The sequence below is a fragment of the Triticum urartu genome, chromosome 3A (assembly GCF_056163025.1).
Source record: "Triticum urartu cultivar PI428250 chromosome 3A, HENAU_Tu73, whole genome shotgun sequence".
Classification (NCBI taxonomy): Eukaryota; Viridiplantae; Streptophyta; class Magnoliopsida; order Poales; family Poaceae; genus Triticum; species Triticum urartu.
This window is the reverse complement of record NC_141875.1, coordinates 682,464,192-682,488,818: the sequence shown is the minus strand read 5'-3', so window position 1 is coordinate 682,488,818 and position 24,627 is coordinate 682,464,192. Positions and strand designations below refer to the sequence as shown.

At 52.2% G+C, this 24,627-nt stretch overlaps 2 protein-coding genes across 2 annotated transcripts; both read left to right on the top strand.

The window, feature by feature from the left end:
• Positions 1-3,054: 3,054 nt before the first annotated feature.
• LOC147981540 (uncharacterized) lies at positions 3,055-4,233 on the top strand. Its single transcript, XM_087515996.1, has 3 exons — positions 3,055-3,186; positions 3,295-3,755; positions 3,849-4,233. The coding sequence occupies exons 1-3, from the start codon at positions 3,055-3,057 to the stop codon at positions 4,231-4,233; spliced, it is 978 nt and encodes a 325-aa protein (XP_087372122.1).
• A 7,904-nt stretch (positions 4,234-12,137) lies between these two features.
• On the top strand, positions 12,138-12,981 carry LOC147981539 (uncharacterized). Its single transcript, XM_087517148.1, has 2 exons — positions 12,138-12,420; positions 12,497-12,981. The coding sequence occupies exons 1-2, from the start codon at positions 12,138-12,140 to the stop codon at positions 12,979-12,981; spliced, it is 768 nt and encodes a 255-aa protein (XP_087373274.1).
• The last annotated feature ends 11,646 nt before the right edge of the window (positions 12,982-24,627 follow it).

Genomic DNA, 24,627 nt, shown 5'->3' with positions numbered 1-24,627 from the left:
GAACAGAGCACAGCGCAGGGGCGAACGGGTGCTTATCCGCACCTTTTCGGCCTAGCCCTGGCCGAAAAGGTCTTCGATCGAAGCCTGGCCGAAAAGGCCAGCTTCGGTCACCGGTGGGCCGAAAACGGCCCAGTTCGGCCGCCTAGCAGCCGAAGCTACTATTTTCGGCCGGGCCCCCACCAACAGCGAGTTTTCGGCCCAAGCGCGGCCGAAAAGCCTACTTCGGCCATGGCCTGGCCGAAAACTCCCTTTTCGGCCCACTCCTGGCCGACGGGCTACTAGTTTTGCGTTTTTTTCATTCTACGCTATAGTTTCCGAAATTGCTACAAAAAACATGATAGTTTTGAAAAAAAATCCCTCTATGAGCATCTCTCTTTTCTTTCTTTGTGTTTTTGTTAGAATAAGTGGCACATGCGGTCTGATGTGACCCATGCATGCACGTAGAGTAGGAGAAGTGCTCATTGCACGTTCTCTCTTGGATCCTCCTGGTTAGCAGCGGTTGTGGCCGTGGCTGTGGGATGATGCGGCCGTCTCGGATCACATACCAGCTGACCAGGAGTTAGCTGACCAGGAGTTAGTTAGCTCTTTTATCGTTGTACTTGGATAAAACAGAAGCAATCAACAGAAAACGCTGCACAGTTGGTTGCAGCACAAAACTGACCCTCTCTTATATATATATATATATATATATATATATATATATATATATATATATATATATATATATATATATATGGAAAATAGTTACTACCATCGGTGGTAGTTACCTCCGTCCTCCGTGCCATCCGATTGCATTGTGATCCGTGCAATTCTTAGCGGTTCATGGAAAGGGAATGAGTGGATTTCTCGTGCCCGCTTCGTGGGTTAGTTAAGCTAGCTCCTAATTTTCTTGCTTTCGCTGAGCGTTTCTTTCCTCGCTACTTATTTGGATCAGGACGCCGGGTACCATCCCACGAGAAAAGGATTGGATCTGGCATACAGAACCAAAACAAGCTCGTCTATCTCAACTACCAAATCAAAAAGTGCACCTGCTAGCAGAAAGGTATGGCTCAGCAATTGATTTACATACATGCATGATTCTTTCATTTACATCTGTGCATGCATCCTGATGCTAATTGACTTCTTTTTCCTACAAGCTTCCGTGTTGGGAAGACAACTCGGTAGGCTATTGCCGCCGCCGCCGCCGCCGTCGTGTACCACCTGCTACTGCTGCTACCACCGACAACATCTGCAAGCTGCAACATCCTACATGACCTCAATTCCCTTCAGTGACCAACCCAGGAGATTTTTGTACGGTGACGGCGAGGACACACGAGCGCACATGGCCGATGGGTGGCTGCTCTATTGTGGTAGTAGAAACAACCTGCACGGCCTGGCGGTAGCAGTGGCAAACACGGGAGTACGGCCGACAAGCGACTGGCTGACTGCTCTAGCATGGCGGCGTCGAAGTCGCACCGGCCACGCGGTCGTCTCCGTGATCCATTGAAGAGCCTGGACGAACATCACGCACTGAAGCCTCTCCATGCAAATCCTCCTTTTCATGTTGAGCCGATCAAGATCGTATATGACCGAGCAGCGATAGGAAGACTTGTATTCGAGTGAGATGAACAGTGTTTTTTGTATGATGAGATGAGTAGTTTTCGGTGGTCAACGTTGCCCCTTCATGTGATGCATGGCTGACATCACGTATGCATGCATGATGCACCTACTGGACCGTGAAATCAATACCAGATGCATTATTAGCAGTATATAAATAGACGGATATTAACATGTACTCCACTTCATTCTGGCCGGGCGGATACATACTCTTCTGTGCTATTATAGATACACTTCAAATTTAGTTTTTTAATACCATATACTCCATACTTTATACTTGACCTTTTTTTCTGAATGCAATATACTCCATACTTAATATTTTTGTTTTGAAATATACTACATACTCCATACTTCCTCATATGGAACACATACATACTCTTTAGAGTATAGACATGTACACTATGGCTTTGAAGATATCATCATGTAATATGTATCCTCGTCGACGCTGAACATATACTATCCGCTACTTCATACTAAGTTTCAATTAAAAGTATATATATATATATATATATATATATATATATATATATATATTCTACATAGTGTATATATACACTCCCTACTAAATATGACAATTCGAAGTATATATACTCCGGAAGCCATACTACATACTGACATACTCTATACTACTTTTTTATTCTACATAGTGTATAAACTCCATACCATACTCCATCTCAGATTATTCTACATACTCCGTATGCCTAGAAACAAAAGTTCATATATACTATATGCTCAATCAATAATATACAATACTATTTTCTAGTAATACCAAGCATCATCCCCACACAAAAAAAAACAAGTACCGTATATGGCTATTTCCAAATTATATACAATATACTTTACGTTATTTCTTGCACAAGGTATTTGCGGCAACACACCATACTGACACGTCTCTTTTGCTTTTTACGTGGGTACATGACGCCACTTATCCATTCAACACAGTTGGTTAGTTCGGAAGACCTCGCAATAAAAAAGAAGGTTTTCTTTTTCTTTTTTGAAAGCAATAAAAGAAGGTTGTTGAAACTAACGCATGCAATTTCTTGCTAATTCTTTTACCGAATGGTAATCAGACGCAAGTTAGTTACCCTGCTATTGGGTTTCCCACATCCACTAACCCGTCTAGTATGGAGAAAGAATGAGACACGTGGCAGGCAAACACTTAGATGATAACTACCACCGCTTGTATATATATAGGAAAATGAGTTGATACTCCTATGAGTACATACTCCCATGCCACGTGCCACTCTTTTTGCTTCATCGCCGTCTACTTAGTTGCTACTTATCTGTTCAGCGGAACTATCACATGAGTGTATATATATATATATATATATATATATATATATATATATATGATCTTCCTTGCTTGATCGCGTTTCTCGACAACGACAATTGGTATCAGAGCTACGTGGTGTTTGATCCATTCTCTGGTGACCGGCGGTGTCCGATCCGCGGCGTACCATGTGTGACAACGATTCTGGAAAGGAGAAGAACAAGAGTGGGACGAAGTCGCCGCCGAAGACGCCACTGTCCACAGCGCCCGTGGCGCGTCTGACAGGCGGCGACAGCGACGAGCTCCGCATCGTCGAGCGGGTTGTGTGGGAGAGCGAGACCTCTTCGTCATCCATGGTCCTCACCCACACAAACTACATCGAGTGGTCTCTTGTCATGCAGGTCAAGCTGCAGGTCGCCCGCGTCTAGTCTGCGGTGACCGAGGACGCCGCCGACGAGCACGACGACCGGCGCGCGCTGCAGATCATCCTCACCGGCGTGCCGCCGGAGATGATCCAAGTGCTGGCCTCCAAGGAGACGGCCAAGAAGGCCTGGGAGACAATCAAGACTCTTCGGATGGGCAGCGAGCGCGCGCGCGAGGCCAAGGCCCAGGTGCACCACCGGGAGTTCGAAGAGCTCCGTTTCAAGGATAGTGAGTCCGTCAAAGAGTTCGCGCTGCGGCTCTCCGGCCTCGTCGCCGATCTTGAGCTGTACGGCGACCCGGTGACGGAGCACAAGGCCGTCCAAAAATTTCTCCGCGTCGTGCCTCGCAAGTACCGGCAGATGGCAATGGCGATTGAGGCCCTCATCGACCTCAAAACCATGACGATCGAAGAGCTCACCGGGCGCCTGTCGGCGTGTGAAGATCACTATGATCTGGACAAAACGGCGTAGTCCGGCGCGCGCCTCATGTACTCCTCAACAGAGTGGGACGCGCGCGAGCAGTAGCTCGGCTTCGGCGAGTTGTCATCCGGCGGCAACAGCAAGAACAAATCGCCGGGGAAGAACAAGTTCCAGGGCGGTGGCAAGCCCACGCCGCCAAGCGCGGGCGCGGGTGGATCCGGCGGCTCCGGCGAGAAGAAGAAAGGCAAGTGTCATTACTGCAACAAGCCGGGCCACTGGAAGGAGTGTCGTACCAGGTTCAAGGATGAGGATCAAAAGGGCAAACAGAAGCAGGCGAATCTTGTGCAAGCCGGCGCCGAGCACGATCAGGGCCTATACATGGCCGTGGTCACCACTGTGGACGCAACACAGCTCATGGCGCCCCAGCACATGTACCTCAACGAGGAGAAGGTCATGCCCGTCCCCTCGCCGGACAGTGTGTGGTTCTTTGACACCGGAGCAAGCAGCCACATGACGGGCGATTGACACGTCTTCTCATCACTCGACGAGACAGTGCATGGCTCGTTGAGATTCGGCGACGACTCGGTAGTGGCCATCCGCAGGCGAGGCAGCATGGTGTTCCGCTGCCAGGGCGACGATCAGCGTGCTCTCACCGGCGTGTTCTTCATCCCCAGCCTGCAGACGAATATCGTCTCCGTGAGGCAACTGGACAAGGCGGGCTACATCATCAACATCGCGGACGGCGTCATGGTTGTCCTGGATCCAGCGCGGCGCGTGCTGACGCGCATCAAGCGCTCCGGAAACCGCTTGTACACTGGGGTACTCATCATTGATGCGCCGGCATGCCTGATGGCACAAGGCGACGACGCAACTGGAGGTGGCACGCTCGCATGGGGCATCTTCATTTCCACGCGCTCCGGACTATGTCCACGAAGCAGCTCATGCGCGGCATGCTGGTGACCGATCGCGTGGCGGAATACTGTGAAGGCTGTGCCCTGGGGAAGCAACATCGAACGCCGTTCCCGCAGGCCACGACATACCGAGCCGAGCGCGGTCTGGAGCTCGTGCACACGGACTTGTGCGGGCCGATCACTCCGACAACTCCAGGAGGTAACAAGTTCTTTCTGCTCGTTGTAGATGATCATAGCCACTACATGTGGTTTGAACTACTGAAGTCCAAGGACGAGGCCTTGGCCGAAGCTGACGGCAAATGCAAGCCACGTGCATTCAGATCGGACCGCGGCAGCAAGTTCAACTCCAAGAGTTCAGGGAGTATTGCGATCAGAACGGCATCAAGCACTTCACCACTTCACCATACTCACCGCAGCAAAACGGACTCGTCGAACGCCGCAATCAGACTGTGGTGGAGATGGCCCGGTGCCTGATGAAGAGCATGGGCATGCCGGCGTTCTTCTGGGCAGAGGCAGTGAGGACGGCCGTCTATCAGCTGAACCGCGCGCCGACCCAGAGCCTGGAGGGTGTCACGCCCTATGAGGCGTGGCACAGTCGTAAACCCAACGTGCAGCACTTGCGCACTTCCGGGTGCACGGTTCACGCGAAGCACGCCGGCCCTGGCATCACCAAGTTGAGCGACCGGTCGACGCCAATGGTGTTCGTTGGCTATGAGGAGGGCTCAAAGGCGTACCGGGCGTATGATCCAACAACGAAGAAAGTCCAGGTAACTCGTGACATTGTTTTTTAGGAGAGCAGGCCATGGGCTTGGAGCACCCCGGGCACGAGCGCAATCACCGCGGCGCCGACGACATTTACCGTGGTTTATACCACAGACAACGGTGTCTAGGAGATCGACAGTGGGTCGACAACCCCGCCGGTCACTCCTCGAAGCACGGCGACACCCTCTACACCAGCCTTGGGGACGCCGCGGTCACCTGCAGTCACCACGCCATCGATGGACACGCCCGAGTCGTCGCAGTCCGAGCCGGTCACACCCAAAACTCTCCGAGGGCCGGCTGGGACACGCCTCCGTCTCACGACGACAGGTGCAATGTGCCAACTGGGCAGCCGGTTTGCTACCAGTGTTTCACGAGTGTGCTGGAGGAGACCGAGGACCAGGCGGTGCGTGAACAGTTCGAGCGCTGCCTGCTAGTGCGCTGTCTCTTCGGTGCCGAGGAGCCACGAGGCGTGGATGAAGAGCTCACAAGCATAGCATGGAAGGGCGCCATGGATGTCGAGATGCAGTCCATCACCGACAACATATCTTGGGAGCAAGCTCAGCTCCCGGCCGGACACAAGGCGATCGGGCTGAAGTGAGTATACCGTGTCAAGCGTGATCCGGCGGACAACATCATCAAGCATAAAGCCCGCCTCGTCGCCAAGGGATATGTCCAGCGCCAAGGGTCGGATTTTGAGGAGGTTTTCGTCTCCGTAGCTCGCATGGAAACAATACGGCTACTGCTAGCTCTTGCTGCACACTCCAGCTGGGAGGTCCATCATATGGACGTGAAATCCGCCTTTCTGAATGGTGATCTCCGCGAAGAGGTATACGTCGCTCAGCCGCCAGGGTACGAGATCGCCGGCAAGGATGATAGTGTACTGCAACTCCACAAGGCGTTGTACGGACTGCATCAGGCTCCGCGCGCTTGGTACGCGAAGCTGGACGAGTCACTGGCTGCTCTCGGTTTCACACGCAGTCCGCTGGAACACGCCGTCTACCAACGTGCTGACGCGCACTCGTATCTGCTGGTGGGTGTTTATGTTGATGATTTGATCATAATTGGCACATATGCAGCAGCCATAAACTCTTTCAAGATCCAGATGCACCAGCTATTCAAAATGAGTGATCTTGGACTGCTAAGCTACTACTTAGGAATTGAAGTGCAGCAGAACAGCAGCAACATCATGCTCAGTCAGAAGAGCTATGCTGGGAAGATCTTAGAGATGGCAAACATGGCAAGTTGCAATGGGTGTCACACTCCGATGGAGTGCCGTCTCAAACCGAAGAAAGAAAAGGCAGCCATGAGATTAGCTAGGTGTAACATTTTACCCTCTTTATCTCATGTCCCAATGCTGATCACCCCAAGCCTTTTGCCTCATCTCAATGAAACGAACACGCCCGAGTGCCTTGGTCAATGCGTCAGCTAGTCGGTCTTGAGTCCCCACATGATCGATCTCCACTTGTCCCTTCTTCATGCAATCTCTGACAAAATGAAACTTGACATCTATATGTTTGCTTCTATCATGATAGACTGGGTTCTTGCTCAAAGCAATGGTTGATTTATTGTCCAGCAACAGTCTGAATTTTGCTGGCGAGACCCCTGTCATATCTTCCAGCAGCCAGCTTAGCCAAGAGCACCTTCGGACATGTCTTCTTTCTTGGCAAGAACCTGACCACTTGGAGTTCTCAGAAGCAGAAAATTGTTGCCCTTTCTTTTTGTGAGGCGGAGTATGTAGCCATAGCTGCTGCGACATGCTAGGGGTCGCAGGCCAAACAGCCTTTCCGCCCTTTTATAGCGGGCCAAGTAGGCAAGCCAGCAGAACCAAAATTTACTTTTAAAGTTGATATATATCAGTATTTTGGTTGCAAAAGCCTACTGAGAGTGGATGAATCCTACCAGTGCTTCCACCTTTGTTTTTAGAAAAGGAGGATTACCTCCCTTCTTTGCATCTGAGCGATGCATGCAGTCATTTTATTAATTATTCATAAAGACCTTACAAAGTAGTACATCAGGTAGTCTGAAGCCACCATCTTAGCAACAACTGTCGCTACTCCTATCCACTTGATGAAGGGGTGCCGATGATCCGAGCCTAATACCAAACAGACATCGCACCAAGCCTAACATCTAAAGCCGGAGACCCCAACCAAGCCACATATTGGGTTTGGGGTACAAACCGGTCCAACACACTCTCATGTGTCGTCACCGCCGTCTTCCACCAATCCATCTTCAGAGCAGAAACTAACGCACCGAGTTTGCCAGGCCTCTCTGCCATCGACGCCACCATGATGCCAGACAGCGTCCTCCTCCTGCGCGAGTCCATCTCCGTGCATCGGACGCCGAGTCTCCACTGTGCCACACCGCCGAGATCCGCCACCATCAATGTGTAAGATGAAGCACCGCTCTACCAAAGAAGCCGTCCACTAGTCCCTCGAGCCCGTGTACACCTCCAAAAATGACGCCCCCAAGAGGGAAACGACACCAGAGCGTCGTCGTCATCCGATCTACTGATCTAGGGTTTCCCCTGGAGGTAGCAGATAGAGATCTGGAGCTTCTCCACGGCAATGCCTTCAAGAAGGTAACAACACAAAAGAGTACTGCCATCGCCGGTCTCGGCAACAAGCCAAGAACGAGGTTTTCACCTGGATCCGCTCAACAAACCTCCATCAAGCATCATGTGCACGACTCACCACCAATCTAAGCCGCCGCACAACGAGCAGGCCGCATCGGGCAGATCAGATCCGTCCGGAGGCCAGACCATACATGGTCATCGTCGTAGATCCGATCACCGCCGCCAAACGCAGCCAATGCCGCTGCACGGCTGGCCGCCGCGCCCGCAGCCATCGCTGGCTGTCGTGCCGCCGTCGGTAAAGGCAGGGCCGCCCGCTGTCGTGGTTCTAAGACTGACAGTAGAATAGGGGGGGGGTAGGAATGTAGAGGCAAGATCCTAGCTATGGAGGAATTGTACACACGAGTTTACGAGTTCAGGCCCTTCTCGGAGGAAGTAACAGCCCTACGTCTCGGAGCCCAGAGGCGGTCGACTGAATATATGTGTGTCAATCACAGAAAGTGCGAACCCCTGTCCCAGAGGAGGGGGGTGGCTTATATATAGTGCGCCAGGACCCCAGCTCCCCTCCGTTACACAGGGTTCAATGCTCATAAAGGAAGGGCGTTACTGGTAACGTCTACAGTAAAGTGTTATAAATGCCCATAAAGCTATGGTTTAAGTCCTGACCGTTGCAGAGTGGAGAGTTTCTCATCTTCTGGTTGTCGAGTGTCTTCAAGGTGGTCGAGTGAGCACATCTTCACGGTCGAGTGGATGATGGTTTTTCTCCGACTGCTTCTGATTCTTTGTAGAGATGTCCTTGGGGATGGTATGTTGGACATATCCATGACCCTACCCTAGGTACATAGCTTCATCATTAGCCCCTGAATGGATCAGGGTTTGAGTGAGGAAGGAGTTGGGAACACTTCCGACCCACTCTTTGTTCTATGAGTATATCTTGTTCTGGAACAGTGATTTGAGGTGACGACGTCGACTCCTTTCTCAGTCGCCTTGGTCCATTCTTGGTTTTTGTCGAGTGAATTTTCATGATAGAATTCCGAATGATGAAGTTGAGGATGTTTGTCTTCAGTCTGATGGGTTGCTCTGCTCTCCGCGGATCTCGCGGGATTCGAATTTTGGGAAGTGCGCCAGACGGGCGGAACCGAGGTTATCGGGACGGATTAGGCAAGTCTCCTCGATCCCCGTGCCACCTTTTTCGCCACGTACTGTGTGCGCGACTGTTGCGGGATTTGTTTAGATCGTCTGGGTACACCAGTCAGCCACTCGGTGAAAAGCCTTATAAAAGGTCCCGGACCAGGCCTCTGCCCCGCACGCTCCCATTCTCTCTTCTTTTCCCCCGATCTCTCCGCCACGCTCGCTTCCGCCTCGTCGCCGGACCTCTGCTCAAGCTCGACCCGTCGCCATGGGGAAGGAGAAGACGGTGGCGCTGGAACGTGCGAAGAAGGCGACCGCCAAGGCGAAGGGCAAGCGGACCAGCCGGGGCGGATCCTCGTCGAGGTCCGGCCTGCCGGCGGGCTGGATCTAGGGTGACTGGATCCGCTCGGCAATCACCCAGGACGACCTCGATGACCTGGTGGAGGGGGGACTGATCCCCCACAAATCGGCACGGCTCCCGGGGAATGAGACCGAGCCGCGGCCAAGGGAGGGTGAGTGTGTTCCCCTCGCCACCCATGTAGATCGCAGATTCTCATTGCCTCCCCATCCTTTCTTCCGAGGTTTTTTTGAACTTCTTTGGGGCTCAGCTCCACCATTTCACTCCAAACACCATAGTCTATCTGGCTGCTTTCGTGTCAATGTGTGAAAATTTCCTGGGCTGTCGACCGCACTGGGGTCTTTTCAAACGCATCTTCACCTGCCGCTCCCAGTCGGACAAAAAGGCCAAGTCGAGTGACGAGAGGACACAAGTGATCCAGATGTGCGGGGGTTTGGGGATCCAGATGAGGAGCAAGAGTACCTTCCTAGCCATGATCCTTCCCGACTTGGTCCGAGGCTGGCAGTCAACTTGGTTCTACTGCAAGGATCAGCCGACCCTGGGTCAGTCGACTGGACTTCCTCCCTTTTCCTTGGCTCGAGTGGAGAAACCCGCCCCCCTGAAGGTAGTTCCAGAAGAGAAGGCACAGGTTAAGGTGCTGGTCGAGCGGGTCGTCCAACTTGTCCGCGATGGGGTGACCGGGATGGACCTGCTGGAGGTCTTTCTCGGTCGACGCATCCAACCGCTTCAGGCGCGTGATCATCCGATGTGGATGTACTCTGGGCTCGAGGATTCCACTCGGATCCACCCGGAGGATGTCAGCGAGGATATCTTGGAGAAGTGGTTGATGGGGATCACCGGCAACAAAGACAACCCCCAGGGGTCTAGTAGGATGATTCCATTCGACAACTCGCACCAGCCGGAGCAGGTATAATTTTGTTTTGTCAAGTATCTTTCCAATTCATCGTGTGATATCTCATTTATGGTCGACTGAATTTCCTTTGATCGTTGTCCTTTCAGGCCCTCATCGACATGTACTCAATGCCGAACGGAGTGCAGGACCCAGACGCCGAGGAAGAAGCGAGCGGGGGCGAGAGCGGCGAGGAGCATTCGGATGCCGAGGAGGACGAGGAGAGCGACGAATCGACTAAAGGCGAAGAGGTCGACTCGCCTCCTCGCAGGGAGAGGAGGTCCAAAAACGCTCACGACCCGGCGAGTGCTCCGGACTTGGCGGCCGCGCCGATTGGTCAATCTTTGAAGCGTCCCATGACGTCTTCCCCAACGCCGACTGAGAAGGCTCCAAAGCAGTCCAAAGTTGCGTCGCCGAAAGCGTCGAAGGCCACCTCCTCAAAACTGCCAAAAGCTTTGCCTAGGATCAAAGTGACCGTTCCTACTATCTCCGGGTAACCATCTGACTTGTCCTTTTCGTCGATTCGATTACTAGATGCAACCGATTGAACGTGGACCTTTGCAGTGCCGCTACGTCAGGAACCTCTTCTTTCCAGTACCGGGACGAGGAAATGGAAGATGCGGTGACCTCCAACTCAGGTATAAACTCTTGCGATTTTGTTCTTGATTCTTTGGTCGATTGTGTTCAAGTGGTTCACTTGGAGTCAAATGATCTGCCTTGCAGCTCCGCCCAACGTCATAGATCTTCCAGACGACGACGAAGATATGACTCTTAAGCCCAGGAAGAGCAAGAAGGTAGCAGCTGGCAGGATGGCTCAGCAAGAAGCACCTCCCATCCGTCAACCTGAAGACGCGGGCAGGGCTTCTGTGACCTTCGCTGCGCCCTTGTCGAGTGGGCATCCCGCACCGTCGACTGCACCTGTGATTCCTTCAGCTGTCCAACTCCACGCCGCGGAGCTCCAAGCCGCCGCACCTGGGTCGTCTGCCCACTTTTTCACCAGCTACCCCGTCCTGGACAACCAGTCGGAAGCGGCTGCGGAAGCCATCCGACAAGCTGACATGATGATGGAGCGGGTGAAGACAGTGCATGAGAACAGCCAGGCTGCCTACGACGCCAGCGCTGCTCTTCGGGCCAATGTCCAGGTGAGTAGACTTTCCAACTGTTTTTGTTCTAGGAAGAAATGTTACTCGAAAAATCTTCTTCTGCACAATCTCCTGTTGTTTACGTCGAATTAGAGCACCCACTGGGTGTTTTGTTGTTTTTGGTAGTTTCGCTCTTCCACTCTGTCTGGGCGAGTGGGATCAGAACCAGTGGGGGCATGCTAAGTGCACCCACTGGGTGTAGTCCCCGAGACCACGGTCGACTGCTTGCAGTCGACTGGGGTCTGAGTTCTTTCTTTTTTTACTCCTTGCACTCGACTCCGGCGGGCCAGTCGAGTAGGATCCGAACCGGTGGGGGCACGCCAAGTGCACCCACTGGGTGTAGTCCCCGAGACCGCAGTCGACTGCTGGTAGTCGACTGGGGTCTGAACGAACTTCTTTAGATTTTATTCACTCGGAAGTGAACCACCTTTAATCTTATCGATTGATCCGTCTTTTGCCTTCTGCAGAAGTCTTCTACTCTTATGTCCAAATTTGCTGAACTTGAGGAGAAGCAGAGGCAACTCAACTTAGACTTGGAATTGGCCCAGCAGAATCTGAAAAAAGCTCAAGACGAGGCCGCTGGTATGGAAGGTAACTGATTGTCGATTGACTTTCAATATATCTCTTTGATCTCTTCTTTGATTCGATTACTTCTTTTGCAGAGAAAATGAAGTTGGCTCTGGAGAAGAAGGACTCGGACCTCGCCGCCGCGCAAAAAGCAGCCCAACACAAAACCGCTCTCGCAGACCAGAAGCTTGCTTCAATTGGAACGTTGGAAGGAGAGGTGAACAAACTGAAATCTTGTCTTAATGAAGCTAACCGCGAAGTGACCAGTATGAAGAAGGACAAGGTCGTCCTGAATGAAAAGTTGGAATCTGCAATCTGCAAGAGGAATGACACAGAAGCTTACCTAAGGACTCTTGTGAAGAAGCTTTATCTCGCGCTAGAAGGTATTTCTTTTAATCCGACTGTGTTGATGCTTGCGATTGGATCTTTCTCGGTCGATTGACTAACTTTTGGCTGCAGAACTCTGCCAAGACTTCGATGAAGAAACTGGGAGGGTCGAGACTGGTCTGGACCCTATCGCTTCCCCAGTCCGCGACGAAACTGCGATGAACGTGCTCCGACTGGAGTCCCGTATCGCCAGCGCCACAAGCTACCTCGCGCGCCTGAAGGAGGTTGTCTCTCGAATTGACTCATCACTTTGGCCGGGGGCAACACTTCAGAATGACCTGGAATCCCTGATGACTCGACTGAACGAGATCCCTGACCGAGTGCAAGAATGGAAGAAATCCTCCGCCCGGTGTGGTGCTGAAGTGGAGCTGTCCTTGGTGCGAGTCCATTGCAAGGAGGCTCGTGAGGACAAGCTGGCTGCGATCAAAGTCGCTAACTCCAAAAAGCATAATTTCCAGTCCTTCATGGAGACTTTCATTGCTGCTGCCACTCGGATCGCCCATGGGATCGACCTGGACTCATTCGTGGAGCCTGCCAGCCCTCCTCCGGCCGAGTGAACAAACTTATGAAACTTGAATCCGCTTTAAATTTTCCTCGGAATGCCGAGTGATTTCTGTAACCGTTGAACTCCTTCGGGTTTGATGCCCGAGTACTTTTGATTTGCTGCTTGGAACTTTTAGGATTTATTTGAATTTGGTTTACTTCCGAATGTGCTTGTGTTGGACTTTGTTCACTGCTCGGAACGCTTCGTCGTCCTTGCGGATAGGGACGGAGCGGGCGTTGTATTTGTGCCGTAGCTCTGAAGGAGAAGGTTGCAGTCGACCTGCACCTCGCCGTCCTTGCGGATAGGGATGGAGCGGACGTTGTATTTGTGCCGCAGCTCCGAAGGAGAAGGTTGTAGTCGACCTGCACCTCATCGTCCTTGCGGATAGGGATGGAGCAGACGTTGTATTTGTGACGCAGCTCTGAAGGAGAAGGTTGCAATCGACCTATACCTTGTCGTCCTTGCGGATAGGGATGGAGCGGATGTTGTATTTGTGCCGCAGCTCCGAAGGAGAAGGTTGCAGTCGACTACACCTCGTCGTCCTTGCGGATAGGGATAGAGCGGACGTTGTATTTGTGCCGTAGCTCCGAAGGAGAAGGTTGCAGTTGACCTGCACCTCGTCGTCCTTGCGGATAGGGATGGAGCGGACGTTGTATTTGTGCCGCAGCTCCGAAGGAGAAGGTTGTAGTCGACCTGTACCTCGTCGTCCTTGCGGATAGGGATGGAGCGGACGTTGTATTTGTGCCGCAGCTCCAAAGGAGAAGGTTGCAGTCGACCTGCACCTCGTCGTCCTTGCGGATAGGCATGGAGCGGACGTTGTATTTGTGCCGCAGCTCCGAAGGAGAAGGTTGCAGTCGACCTGTACCTCGTCGTCCTTGCGGATAGGGATGGAGTGGACGTTGTATTTGTGCCGCAGCTCCGAAGGAGAAGGTTGCAGTCGACCTGCACCTCGTCGTCCTTGCGGATAGGGGTATGTTTCAAACTTAGGCGAGTGCTGGACTGCAGCTAAGCCCCTGAGTGGGAGGATTGATCTCCACTTGGTAGGATTTTTTCAACCTTAGGCGAGTACCGGACTGCAGCTAAGCCTCTTAGTGAGAGAACTTAGGTGAGTGCTGGACTGCAGCTAAGCCCCCGAGTGGGAGGATTGCTCTCCACTCGGTAGGATTTTTTCAAACTTAGGCGAGTACCGGACTGCAGCTAAGTCTCTTAGTGAGAGAACTTAGGCGAGTGCTGGACTGCAGCTAAGCCTCCGAGTGGGAGGATTGATCTCCACTCGGTATTATTTTTTCAAACTTAGGCGAGTACCGGACTGCAGCTAAGCCTCTTAGTGAGAGAACTTAGGCGAGTGCTGGACTACAGCTAAGCCCCCGAGTGGGAGGATTGATCTCCACTCGGTAGGATTTTTTCAAACTTAGGCGAGTACCGGACTGCGGCTAAGCCTCTTAGTGAGAGAACTTAGGCGAGTGCTGGACTGCAGCTAAGCCCCCGAGTGGGAGGATTGCTCTCCACTCGGTAGGATTTTTTCAAACTTAGGCGAGTACCGGACTACAGCTAAGCCTCTTAGTGAGAGAACTTAGGCGAGTGCTGGACTGCAGCTAAGTCCCGGAGTGGGAGGATTGCTCTCCACTCGGTAGGATTTTTTCAAACTTAGGCGAGTACCGGACTGCAGCTAAGTCTCTTAGTGAGAGAACTTAGGTGAGTGATGGAATGCAGCTAAGCCTCCGAGTGGGAGGATTGATCTCCACTCAGTAGGATTTTTTCAAACTGAGGCGAGTACCGGACTGCAGCTAAGCCTCTTAGCGAGAGAACTTAAGCGAGTGCTGGACTACAGCTAAGCCCCCGAGTGGGAGGATTGCTTTCCACTCGGTAGGATTTTTTCAAACTTAGGCGAGTACCGAACTGCAGCTAAGCCTCTTAGTGAGAGAACTTAGGCGAGTGCTGGACTGCAGCTAAGCCCCCGAGTGGGAGGATTGCTCTCCACTCGGTAGGATTTTTTCAAACTTAGGCGAGTACCGGACTGTAGCTAAGCCTCTTAGTGAGAGAACTTAGGCGAGTGTTGGACTGCAGCTAAGCCCCCGAGTGGGAGGATTGCTCTCCACTCGGTAGGATTTTTTCAAACTTAGGCGAGTACCGGACTGCAGCTAAGCCTCTTAGTGAGAGAACTTAGGCGAGTGCTGGACTGCCGCTAAGCCCCTGAGTGGGAGGATTGCTCTCCACTCAGTAGGATTTTTTCAAACTTAGGCGAAACGGATTCGTGACTAAGGCCACCCACTGGGGGATTTCAGAAGTAAATAAGAACAACACAATCGAATGAGAGAACCGCAAGCTCTTGTCTTTGATAAACAAATTACAAAAGGTGTTTCTTATTACATTTTATTCGAACGAGTGCTTAAGTATAAAAGGGACGGAGCAGCTCCGCGTTCCAAGCCCGTGGCTCGTCTTTCTGATGCTCAACACTATAAAGATGGTATGCTCCGTTGTGAAGAACTTTGGTGATGATGAAGGGGCCCTCCCAAGTCGGGGCAAGCTTGTGTGGTTTCTGTTGATCCACTCGAAGAACTAGGTCTCCTTCTTGAAAGGCCCGACCCCTCACATTTCTGGTGTGGAATCGACGCAAGTCTTGCTGATAAATGGTCGAGCGGATCAAGGCCATCTCTCTTTCCTCCTGTAAGAGATCGACTGAATCTTGCCGGGCCTGCTCTACTTCCACTTCGGAGAAGAGCTCAACTCGGGGTGCATTGTGTAGCAAGTCACTTGGCAGAACAACTTCGGCTCCATAGACTAGGAAGAAAGGAGTTCGTCTAGTCGACCGGTTAGGGGTTGTTCTAAAGCCCCACAGAACTGACGGAATTTCATCAACCCAAGCACCTGCTGCGTGTTTGAGATCACGTATCAGTCGGGGTTTCAGTCCTTTGAGAAGTAGGCCATTGGCTCTTTCTGCTTGTCCGTTCGACTGCGGGTGAGCGACAGAAGCATAGTCGACTCGAGTGCCCTGAGAGGTGCAGAAAGCTCTGAACTCATCGGAATCGAAGTTCGATCCGTTGTCCGTGATGATGCTGTGTGGGACTCCATATCTGAATGTCAATTCTTTGATAAAATTGACAGCGGTGCTAGCATCAAGGTTCTTGATAGGTTTAGCTTCGATCCATTTGGTAAATTTGTCGACTACAACGAGCACATGAGTGAAGCCGCTTTTGCCGGTTCTCAGCGGTCCAACCATATCCAGTCCCCAAACAGTGAAGGGCTAGACAAGGGGGATGGTCTTCAGGGCTGACGCTGGCTTGTGAGACATATCGGAGTAAAATTGGCAGCCTTCACATCTGTCGACTATATCTTTCGCCATTTCATTTGCTCGTGGTCAATAGAATCCAGCTCGGTATGCTTTAGCCACGATGGCCCAAGAGGACGCATGGTGACCACAGGTCCCCGAGTGGATGTCATTGAGGATCATTCGACCTTCTTCTGGTGTTATGCATTTCTGACCGACTCCAGTCACGCTTTCCCTGAACATCTGCCCTCTTATCACAGTAAAGGCCTTGGATCGACGGACGATCTGTCGAGCCTCTTCTTCATCCTCTAGGAGCTCTTTCCTAAGGATGTACGCAATGTAGGGCACCGTCCAGTCGGGAGTAATGGCCAGAACCTCCATGATCAGGTCGACCACAGCTGGGGCCTCGACTTCAGTCGGATCCGTGGCGCTCTTAGGTTGCGGGGGCTCTTCAGTGAAAGGATCTTCCTGAACTGTCGGCGTGTGAATATGCTCCAAAAACACATTGCTGGGAATGACTTCTCTCTTGGAACCTATCTTTGCCAAGTCATCGGCTGCTTGATTTTTCAATCGGGGGATGTGGTGGAGTTCTAACCCCTCGAACTTCTTCTCAAGCTTTCTCACCGCGTTGCAATAACCAGTCATGGCTGGACTTCTGACGTCCCACTCCTTCATCACTTGATTAACTACCAAATCTGAGTCGCCATAGACCATGAGGCGACGGACGCCGAGTGAGATGGTCATGCGCAACCCATACAGGAGTGCTTCATATTCTACTTCATTGTTGGAGGAATCAAAGTGAATCTGGAGGACATATCTGAGCCTGTATCCTCGGGGGGATACCAGAACTACTCCAGCACCAGAACCGTTCAACATCTTGGATCCGTCAAAGAACATGGTCCAGTGCTCAGAGTGAACTTGAGTCGGCAGTTGCTGTTCGATCCACTCGGCAAGGAAATCTGCTATTGCTTGGGACTTGATAGCTTTCTTTGCCTCAAACTTGATATCTAAGGGAAGGAGTTCAATCGCCCATTTTGCCACTCGACCAGTTGCATCCCTGTTGTGCAGAATCTCTGACAATGGAGCGTCGCTGACGACTGTAATAGAGTGATCTGAGAAGTAGTGTGCAACCATCTTCGTGGTCATGTAAATCCCATAGACAAGCTTCTGATAGTAAGGATATCTCTTCTTTGACGGGGTCAGGACTTCAGAAATATAATAAACTGGGCGTTGAACTTTGTACGCTTTTCCTTCTTCTTCCCGCTCGACCGTAAGTACTGTACTGACGACTTGTCCAGTGGCTGCTATATAAAGCAATAGAGGCTCTTTGCTGATTGGAGCAGCAAGCACCGGCTAGGTGGAAAGCAGGGCTTTTAGCTCTGCAAATGCTGTGTCAGCTTCTGGGGTCCACTCGAACTTATCTGATTTCTTCATCAGTCGGTAAAGAGGCAGCGCCTTTTCACCGAGGCGAGAAATGAATCGACTTAGGGCGGCCAAGCAACCAGTAAGCTTTTGGACATCATGCACACACACAGGGCATTTCATTCAGAGTATAGCGCCTACCTTCTCTGGGTTAGCATCGATTCCTTGTTCGGAAACAAGAAAACCGAGTAACTTGCCACCTGGAACTCCAAACGTGCACTTTGATGGATTGAGCTTGATATCATACCTTCTGAGGTTGGCAAAGGTTTCAGCAAGGTCAGTCAGTAGGTCGGAACCTTTACGTTACTTGACCACAATGTCATCCATGTATGCTTCCACATTCCGACTGATCTGAGTGAGCAGGCACTTCTGAATCATCCGCATAAATGTGGCTCCGGTGTTCTTCAAGCCGAATGGCATTGTGACATAACAGAAGCACCCAAATGGGGTGATAAAAGTTGTCTTTATTTCGTCGGGTCCGTACAGACGGATCTGGTGGTACCCAGAGTAGGCGTCCAAAAAGGACAAACGCTCGCACCCTGCAGTCGAATCGACTATATGATCGATGCGAGGGAGAGGGATGTGATCTTTCGGGCAGGCCCGATTGATATGCTTGAAATCAATACACATGTGGAGTGAGTCATCTTTCTTTGGGACCATGACAACATTGGCTAACCACTCGGAGTGGTAAATCTCTCGGATAAACTTAGCTGCTAGAAGCCGAGCCACTTCTTCACCGATTGCTTTTCTTTTCTGGACGGCGGACCGTCGAAGATGCTCTTTACTTGGTTTCACCTTCGGGTCAACTCGCAAACGATGCTCAGCCAGTTCCCTGGGAACACCCGGCATGTCAGAAGGCTTCCATGCAAAGATGTCCCAGTTCTCACGGAGGAACTGGATGAGCGCTTCTTCCTATTTGGAGTCGAGTGTGGTTGAAATGTGAGTCGGAGCTGCATTGGGATCCGTCGGGTGAATGTGAATCGACTTTGTCTCGCCAGACGACTGGAATGTTGAATCTGTGACTGGCTTCTTGGCACGCAGCAAGTCACTCGGGTCTGCATTTTTCTGGTATTCTTGCAATTCTACCACGACCATCTAGGCATCGGCAGTCTTTGAGCCCTTCTGGAAGCACTCTTCCGCCTTCTTCTGATTACCAAAGATAGTGATCACTCCTCTGGGACCAGGCATCTTCAGTTTGAGGTACACGTAACAAGGTCGAGCCATGAATCGTGCATAAGCTGGTCTGCCTAGAATTGCATGATATGCACTTTGAAAATCCACAACTTCAAACGTCAACTTTTCTTTGCGGTAATTTTTGGCATCACCGAAAACCACGTCGAGTGCAATCTGACCGAGGGATGCAGCCTTCTTGCCTGGAATATGACCCCATGGAAACTCATATGGCTTTCGCTGAGTCTGGACATTAGAATGCCCATTCCTTTCAACATTTCTGCATACAGAATGTTCAGGCCACTGCCACCGTCCATCAGGACCTTTGTCAGTCGAGTGCCTTCGAACACCGGGTCGACCACCAGTGCTTGCCTCCCAGGGGTGGCAATGTGCGCTGGATGATCAGACTGGTCGAATGTAATGGCAATCTGCGACCATTTCAAGTAACTAGGTGTCACCGGAGCGACCATGTTCACTTCCCTGTTGATGACTTTCAATCGACTTTTGCTCTCAACATCAGCAAAAATCATCAGAGTGGAATTCACGTGGGGATAACCATCATCATCCTCTCCTTCACTCTCAGCCTTGTCTGCCTCCTTCTCCTTTTCCTTGGGTTGTTTCTCTCGGAACTGCTGGATCAGGAGCCGACACTGCCGAGTGGTGTGCTTCGGGTAAATGAAATTACCTTCTTCGTCTTTTTTGGTGTGGATATGGCACGACAGATCCAACACGTCATTTCCATCTTGATCTTTTACTTTCTTGGGGTTCCACGGCCCTTTGGGCTTCCCCTTGAACTTTCCTTGAACCACAGCCAAGGCTTCACCCGGAGCAGCTAGTTCGGCCTTGCGCTTTTGTTTCTGACTGGAGTTTCCTTCTCCGGGTTCGTGGGCGACTGCTTTGTGCTTACCACTCCAGAGTCGCTCTTCCTCTTCACCATTGGCATATTTGGTGGCAATTTCCATCATCCAAGTCAGAGTTATGTTTCCTGTCCGACCGAATTTCAGATTCAACTCCCGGTACCTGACGCCTTCCTTGAAAGCACAAATTGCCTGATGATCAAACACATCTTCTACTATGTGGTGTAGGGTGATGAAGCTATGTACCTAGGGTAGGGGCTCGGACCCGTCCAAAGAGCCCTACCCAAGGACATCCCTAGAAGAAATCACCTATCAATCGACTTGAAGGTACCCCACTCGACAGGTTCAGGACACTCGACCAAGAAGCTACCACTCGACCATGAAGCTAATCACTCGACCGCCAGAAGACCTACAGTCACTCCGTAGGCAAACGGTCAGCAGTTAAGTAGTCTTCATAGTCATTATAGCACTTTATTAGAGGCGTTACCAGTAACGCCCAACCTTAAATGTACCTTAAACCCTGCATTACTGAGGGCAGGAGGGGGCCGGCGAACTCTATATAAGCCACCCCCTCCTCAGTATGGGGGGTTGGCACCCCTGTAAACCCATACACGCATAATCCAGTCGACCGCCTCCGGGCTCCGAGACGTAGGGCTATTACTTCCTCCGAGAAGGGCCTGAACTCGTAAACCTCGCGTGCAACAACTTCCCAATAGCTAGGATCTAGCCTCTCCATACTCACCCCCCTACATCACTGTCAGAGTCAGAACCACGACAGTTGGCACCCACCGTGGGGCAGGAATCTTAGCACTTAGTTGGAGAAGTTGCGATCTTTTCCGATCCCTTTGATCATGGTTTCTTGCGGAGTTTTGGTGGAGGGCCGCGAGATCCGTCTCGGCGCGCTCACCTTCATCGCCGATGACTCCGCCTGGCTTCAGGAGGCACCACTCGACATCGACGTGCTCCCCGTCCGCGGCGCTACGCACTTCTGCGCATGCATTCGTGGCGTCCTCCTGCGGCAGCCGTCGACCCAGTATCGGTCGACCCCTGCGTCGTCTCCCCGCCCTGTCTCCCACCAGCGCAAGCGCTCCGGTCGGTCGAGACTTCAGCGGTGGGTGAGGCACGCCGTGGCCCGCTAGTCGGCAGACCCACAAGTTGCGGCAATCGAGCCCGTCGAGTCCCTCTATTGCCTGTTCGACCTGTCGACTGGCTCCGCGGAGACCGCATCCGAGTGCGACAGCAGCGACCCAGCGGCTGAGGTTCTGGCGGTCGATGGGACGCACAGTCCTCCTGGTTTCCCTCGCGCTGGTGGAGGCGCGGGTGGGGGCGACCCGTCGCATCCCCACGATGAGTATCTCCCCGAACCTCTCACATCATTACAACGAGAGGAGCTTCGCCGTCGGAACATGGATGCGCTCCACACTCCTATTGTCGGAGAAACCCCTGAGGCCCGGGCCTTGGAGGACGCGCGCTTGGCTAACCTGGCCGAGCGCACTTGACTGGAGAATCTCCAGCGGATACTCGACGAGCAAACGCGTCAGCGGGCTCCCGAGTCCAGTCGACGTCAGCAAGCTCCCGAGTCCAGTCGGCGTCAGCTTTTCCCATCACCGCAGGTATACCGAACCCCTGTTCAGAATTTGGCCGCTGCGGCCCGTATAGCAGAATCAATTCAACCCTCCCAGTCAGAGGCAGGCAGGGGCTTGTTGCAGATCAGAGCATTGCTCCGGGCGGCAGGAAACCAGAATTCCATTGTTTCTCAGTCGCGGGATAGGATCCACAGTCGATCCGTTGCAGCAGACACAGTCCAGTCGGCCCACAGCCCAAGATCGCCCCCGAGGCGTGAGGGACGTGATGACCGGCATGATCGGTACAGGAGGAATGAGCAGTATGATCATCGCTTCGGTCGAGATGATCGACGTCGAGTGCCAACCCCTCCCCCGAGGAGCGGGTCATATGCGCCTCGATGGCAAGATGACAGACGCCCTCACAGTGTTGGGCAGAGGATCCCAGTCGACCCCAGGGACCCAGGCTTTGACGCGAGGTCTGTCCTCGTTCAAGGCTTGGTCGACAGGAACAGGGCTCATCGGGAAGGCCAGAACAGAGATGCACCCGCCAGCAGCAGAGCACGTGTTTCAGGGCCAGAGTGTTTCAGTCGAGCCATCAGGGCCGCAGTGATTCCTCCTAATTTCAGGCTGGCGACTGGGGTCAGCAAGTTCACCGGTGAATCTAAGCCTGACACTTGGCTCGAAGATTACCGAGTGGCTGTACAGATTGGCGGCGGCAACGATGAGGTGGCCATGAAGCATTTGCCTCTCATGTTGGAGGGCTCAGCCAGGGCGTGGCCGAATCAGTTGGCACCCAGCAGCATCTACACCTGGGAGAACCTCTCCCGAGTGTTTGTCACGACCTTTGAAGGAACATGCAAACGACCTGCAGGCCTCACAGAGTTACGGTCTTGCGTACAGAAGCCGAATGAAACACTGAGGGATTATATCCAGAGGTGGATCACGCTGCACCACACAGTTGAGAACGTGCCAGACCATCAAGCAGTTTGTGCCTTCAAGGAAGGCGTTAAATACAGAGAGTTGAATTTGAAGTTCGGCCGAACTGGAGAGATGTCTCTGAATCGGATGATGGAGATTGCCACCAAGTACGCTAATGGTGAAGACGAAGACCGACTCCGAAGCGGCAAGCTCAAAGCAGTCGCCCAAGAAACTGGAGGAAACTCCACTCGGAAACAGAAGCGGAAGGCCGAGCCAGCTGCTCCCGGGGAGGCCCTGGCTGTTGCCCAGGGAAACTTCAAGGGGAAACCCAAGGGCACCTGGAAGCCCAAGAAAGTCAAGGATCAAGATGGGAATGATGTTTTGGACCTACCGTGTCACATCCACACCAAGAAAGACGAAGAGGGTAATTTTATTTACCCAAAGCATACCACTCAACAGTGCCGGCTCCTGATCCAGCAGTTCCAGGGCAAGCAGCCCAAAGATAAGGAGAAAGAGCCAGACAGGATCGAAGACAAAGAAGAGAGTGACGATGGATACCCCCAGATCAATTCCACCCTGATGATCTTTGCTGATGTTGAGAGCAAGAGTCGACTGAAAGTCATTAACCGTGAGGTGAACATGGTTGCCCCGGCAACACCCAATTACCTAAAGTGGTCGCAGACTGCCATCACATTCGACCAGTCGGATCACCCGACGCACATTGCCACCCCTGGGACGCAAGCTTTGGTGGTCGACCCAGTTGTCGAAGGCACTCGACTGACCAAAGTATTGATGGACGGCGGCAGTGGCCTGAACATACTATACTCTGAGACTTTGAAAGGGATGGGCATTCCGATGTCCAGACTTAGTACCAGCAACATGAGCTTCCATGGAGTCATTCCTGGGAAGAAAGCCGAGTCGCTCGGCCAGATTGCTCTTGATGTAGTTTTCGGTGATTCAAAGAATTACCGCAAGGAAAGGTTGACATTCGAAGTTGTGGACTTCCAGAGTGCCTATCATGCAATTTTGGGTAGGCCAGCTTACGCACGCTTCATGGCTCGACCATGTTACGTATATCTCAAACTGAAGATGCCTGGCCCCAAAGGTGTGATCACTGTTACTGGCAGCCGAAAGAAAGCAGAAGAATGCTTCCAGAAAGGCTCAAAGATCGCTGACGCTCAGATGGCAGTAGTCGAGCTAAAAGAGTACCAAAAGACTGCCGACCCGAGTGAATTGCTGCGAGCCAAGAAGCCCGCCTCAGAATCAGCTTTTCAGTCGGCTGGCGAAACAAAGACAGTCCACATTCACCCGACCGACCCCGACGCTGCTCCGACTCACATCTCGACGACGCTCGACTCCAAATAGGAAGAAGCGCTCATCCAGCTCCTCCGTGAGAACTGGGATATCTTCGCATGGAAACCCTCTGACATGCCCGGAGTTCCCAGAGGGCTGGCTGAGCACCGTCTACGAGTCGACCCAAAATTCAAGCCTGTGAAGGAACATCTTCGACGGTCCGCCGTCCAGAAGAAGCAAGCCATTGGCGAGGAAGTGGCTTGGCTTTTAGCAGCAGAGTTCATCCGAGAGATTTACCACTCCGAGTGGCTCGCCAATGTCGTCATGGTCCCCAAAAAGGACAAGTCGCTCCGCATGTGCATTGACTTCAAGCATATCAATCGGGCCTGCCCGAAAGATCATTTTCCCCTCCCTCGCATCGACCAAATAGTCGAGCCTGCGGGGTGCGAGAGACTGTCTTTTTTAGACGCCTATTCCGGGTACCATCAGATCCGTCTGTATGGGCCCGACGAGATCAAAACAACTTTCATCACTCCATTCGGGTGCTTCTGTTACGTCACCATGCCGTTCGGCCTCAAAAACGCCGGAGCCATGTTCATGAGAATGATTCAGAAGTGTTTATTCACTCAAATCAGTCGGAATGTGGAGGCATACATGGACGATATCGTGGTCAAGTCCCGAAAAGGTTCCGACCTGCGGGCTGACCTTGCTGAAACCTTTGCCAATCTCAGGAGGTATGATATCAAGCTCAATCCATCAAAGTGCACATTCGGAGTTCCAGGTGGAAAGTTACTCGGTTTTCTCGTTTCCGAACGAGGGATCGATGCCAATCCTGAGAAAATTGGCACCATACTCCAGATGAAGCGTCCTGTACGCGTGCACGATGTCCAAAAGCTTACAGGCTGCTTGGCCGCTTTAAGTCGATTCATTTCTCGTCTCGGTGAAAAGGCGTTGCCTCTTTACCGACTGATGAAGATGTCTGACAAATTCGAGTGGACTCCAGAAGCTGACGCAGCGTTTGCAGAGCTCAAAGCTCTGCTCTCCACCCAGCCGGTGCTTGCTGCCCCAATCAGCAAAGAGCCTCTGCTGCTGTACATTGCGGCCACGGGACAAGTTGTCAGTACAGTACTCACGGTCGAGCGGGAAGAAGAAGGAAAGGCCTTCAG

Excerpts from the sequence above, each read along its gene's own strand:
- LOC147981540 (XM_087515996.1), top strand. The coding sequence starts at position 3,055 with ATGTGTGACAACGATTCTGGAAAGGAGAAGAACAAGAGTGGGACGAAG. Across the intron at positions 3,187-3,294 it reads AGCTCCGCATCGTCGAGCGG|TCTGCGGTGACCGAGGACGC; the intron begins GTTGTGTGGGAG and ends GCCCGCGTCTAG. Across the intron at positions 3,756-3,848 it reads TATGATCTGGACAAAACGGC|CAAGAACAAATCGCCGGGGA; the intron begins GTAGTCCGGCGC and ends CGGCGGCAACAG.
- LOC147981539 (XM_087517148.1), top strand. The coding sequence starts at position 12,138 with ATGAAGTTGGCTCTGGAGAAGAAGGACTCGGACCTCGCCGCCGCGCAA. Across the intron at positions 12,421-12,496 it reads GCTTTATCTCGCGCTAGAAG|AACTCTGCCAAGACTTCGAT; the intron begins GTATTTCTTTTA and ends TTTTGGCTGCAG.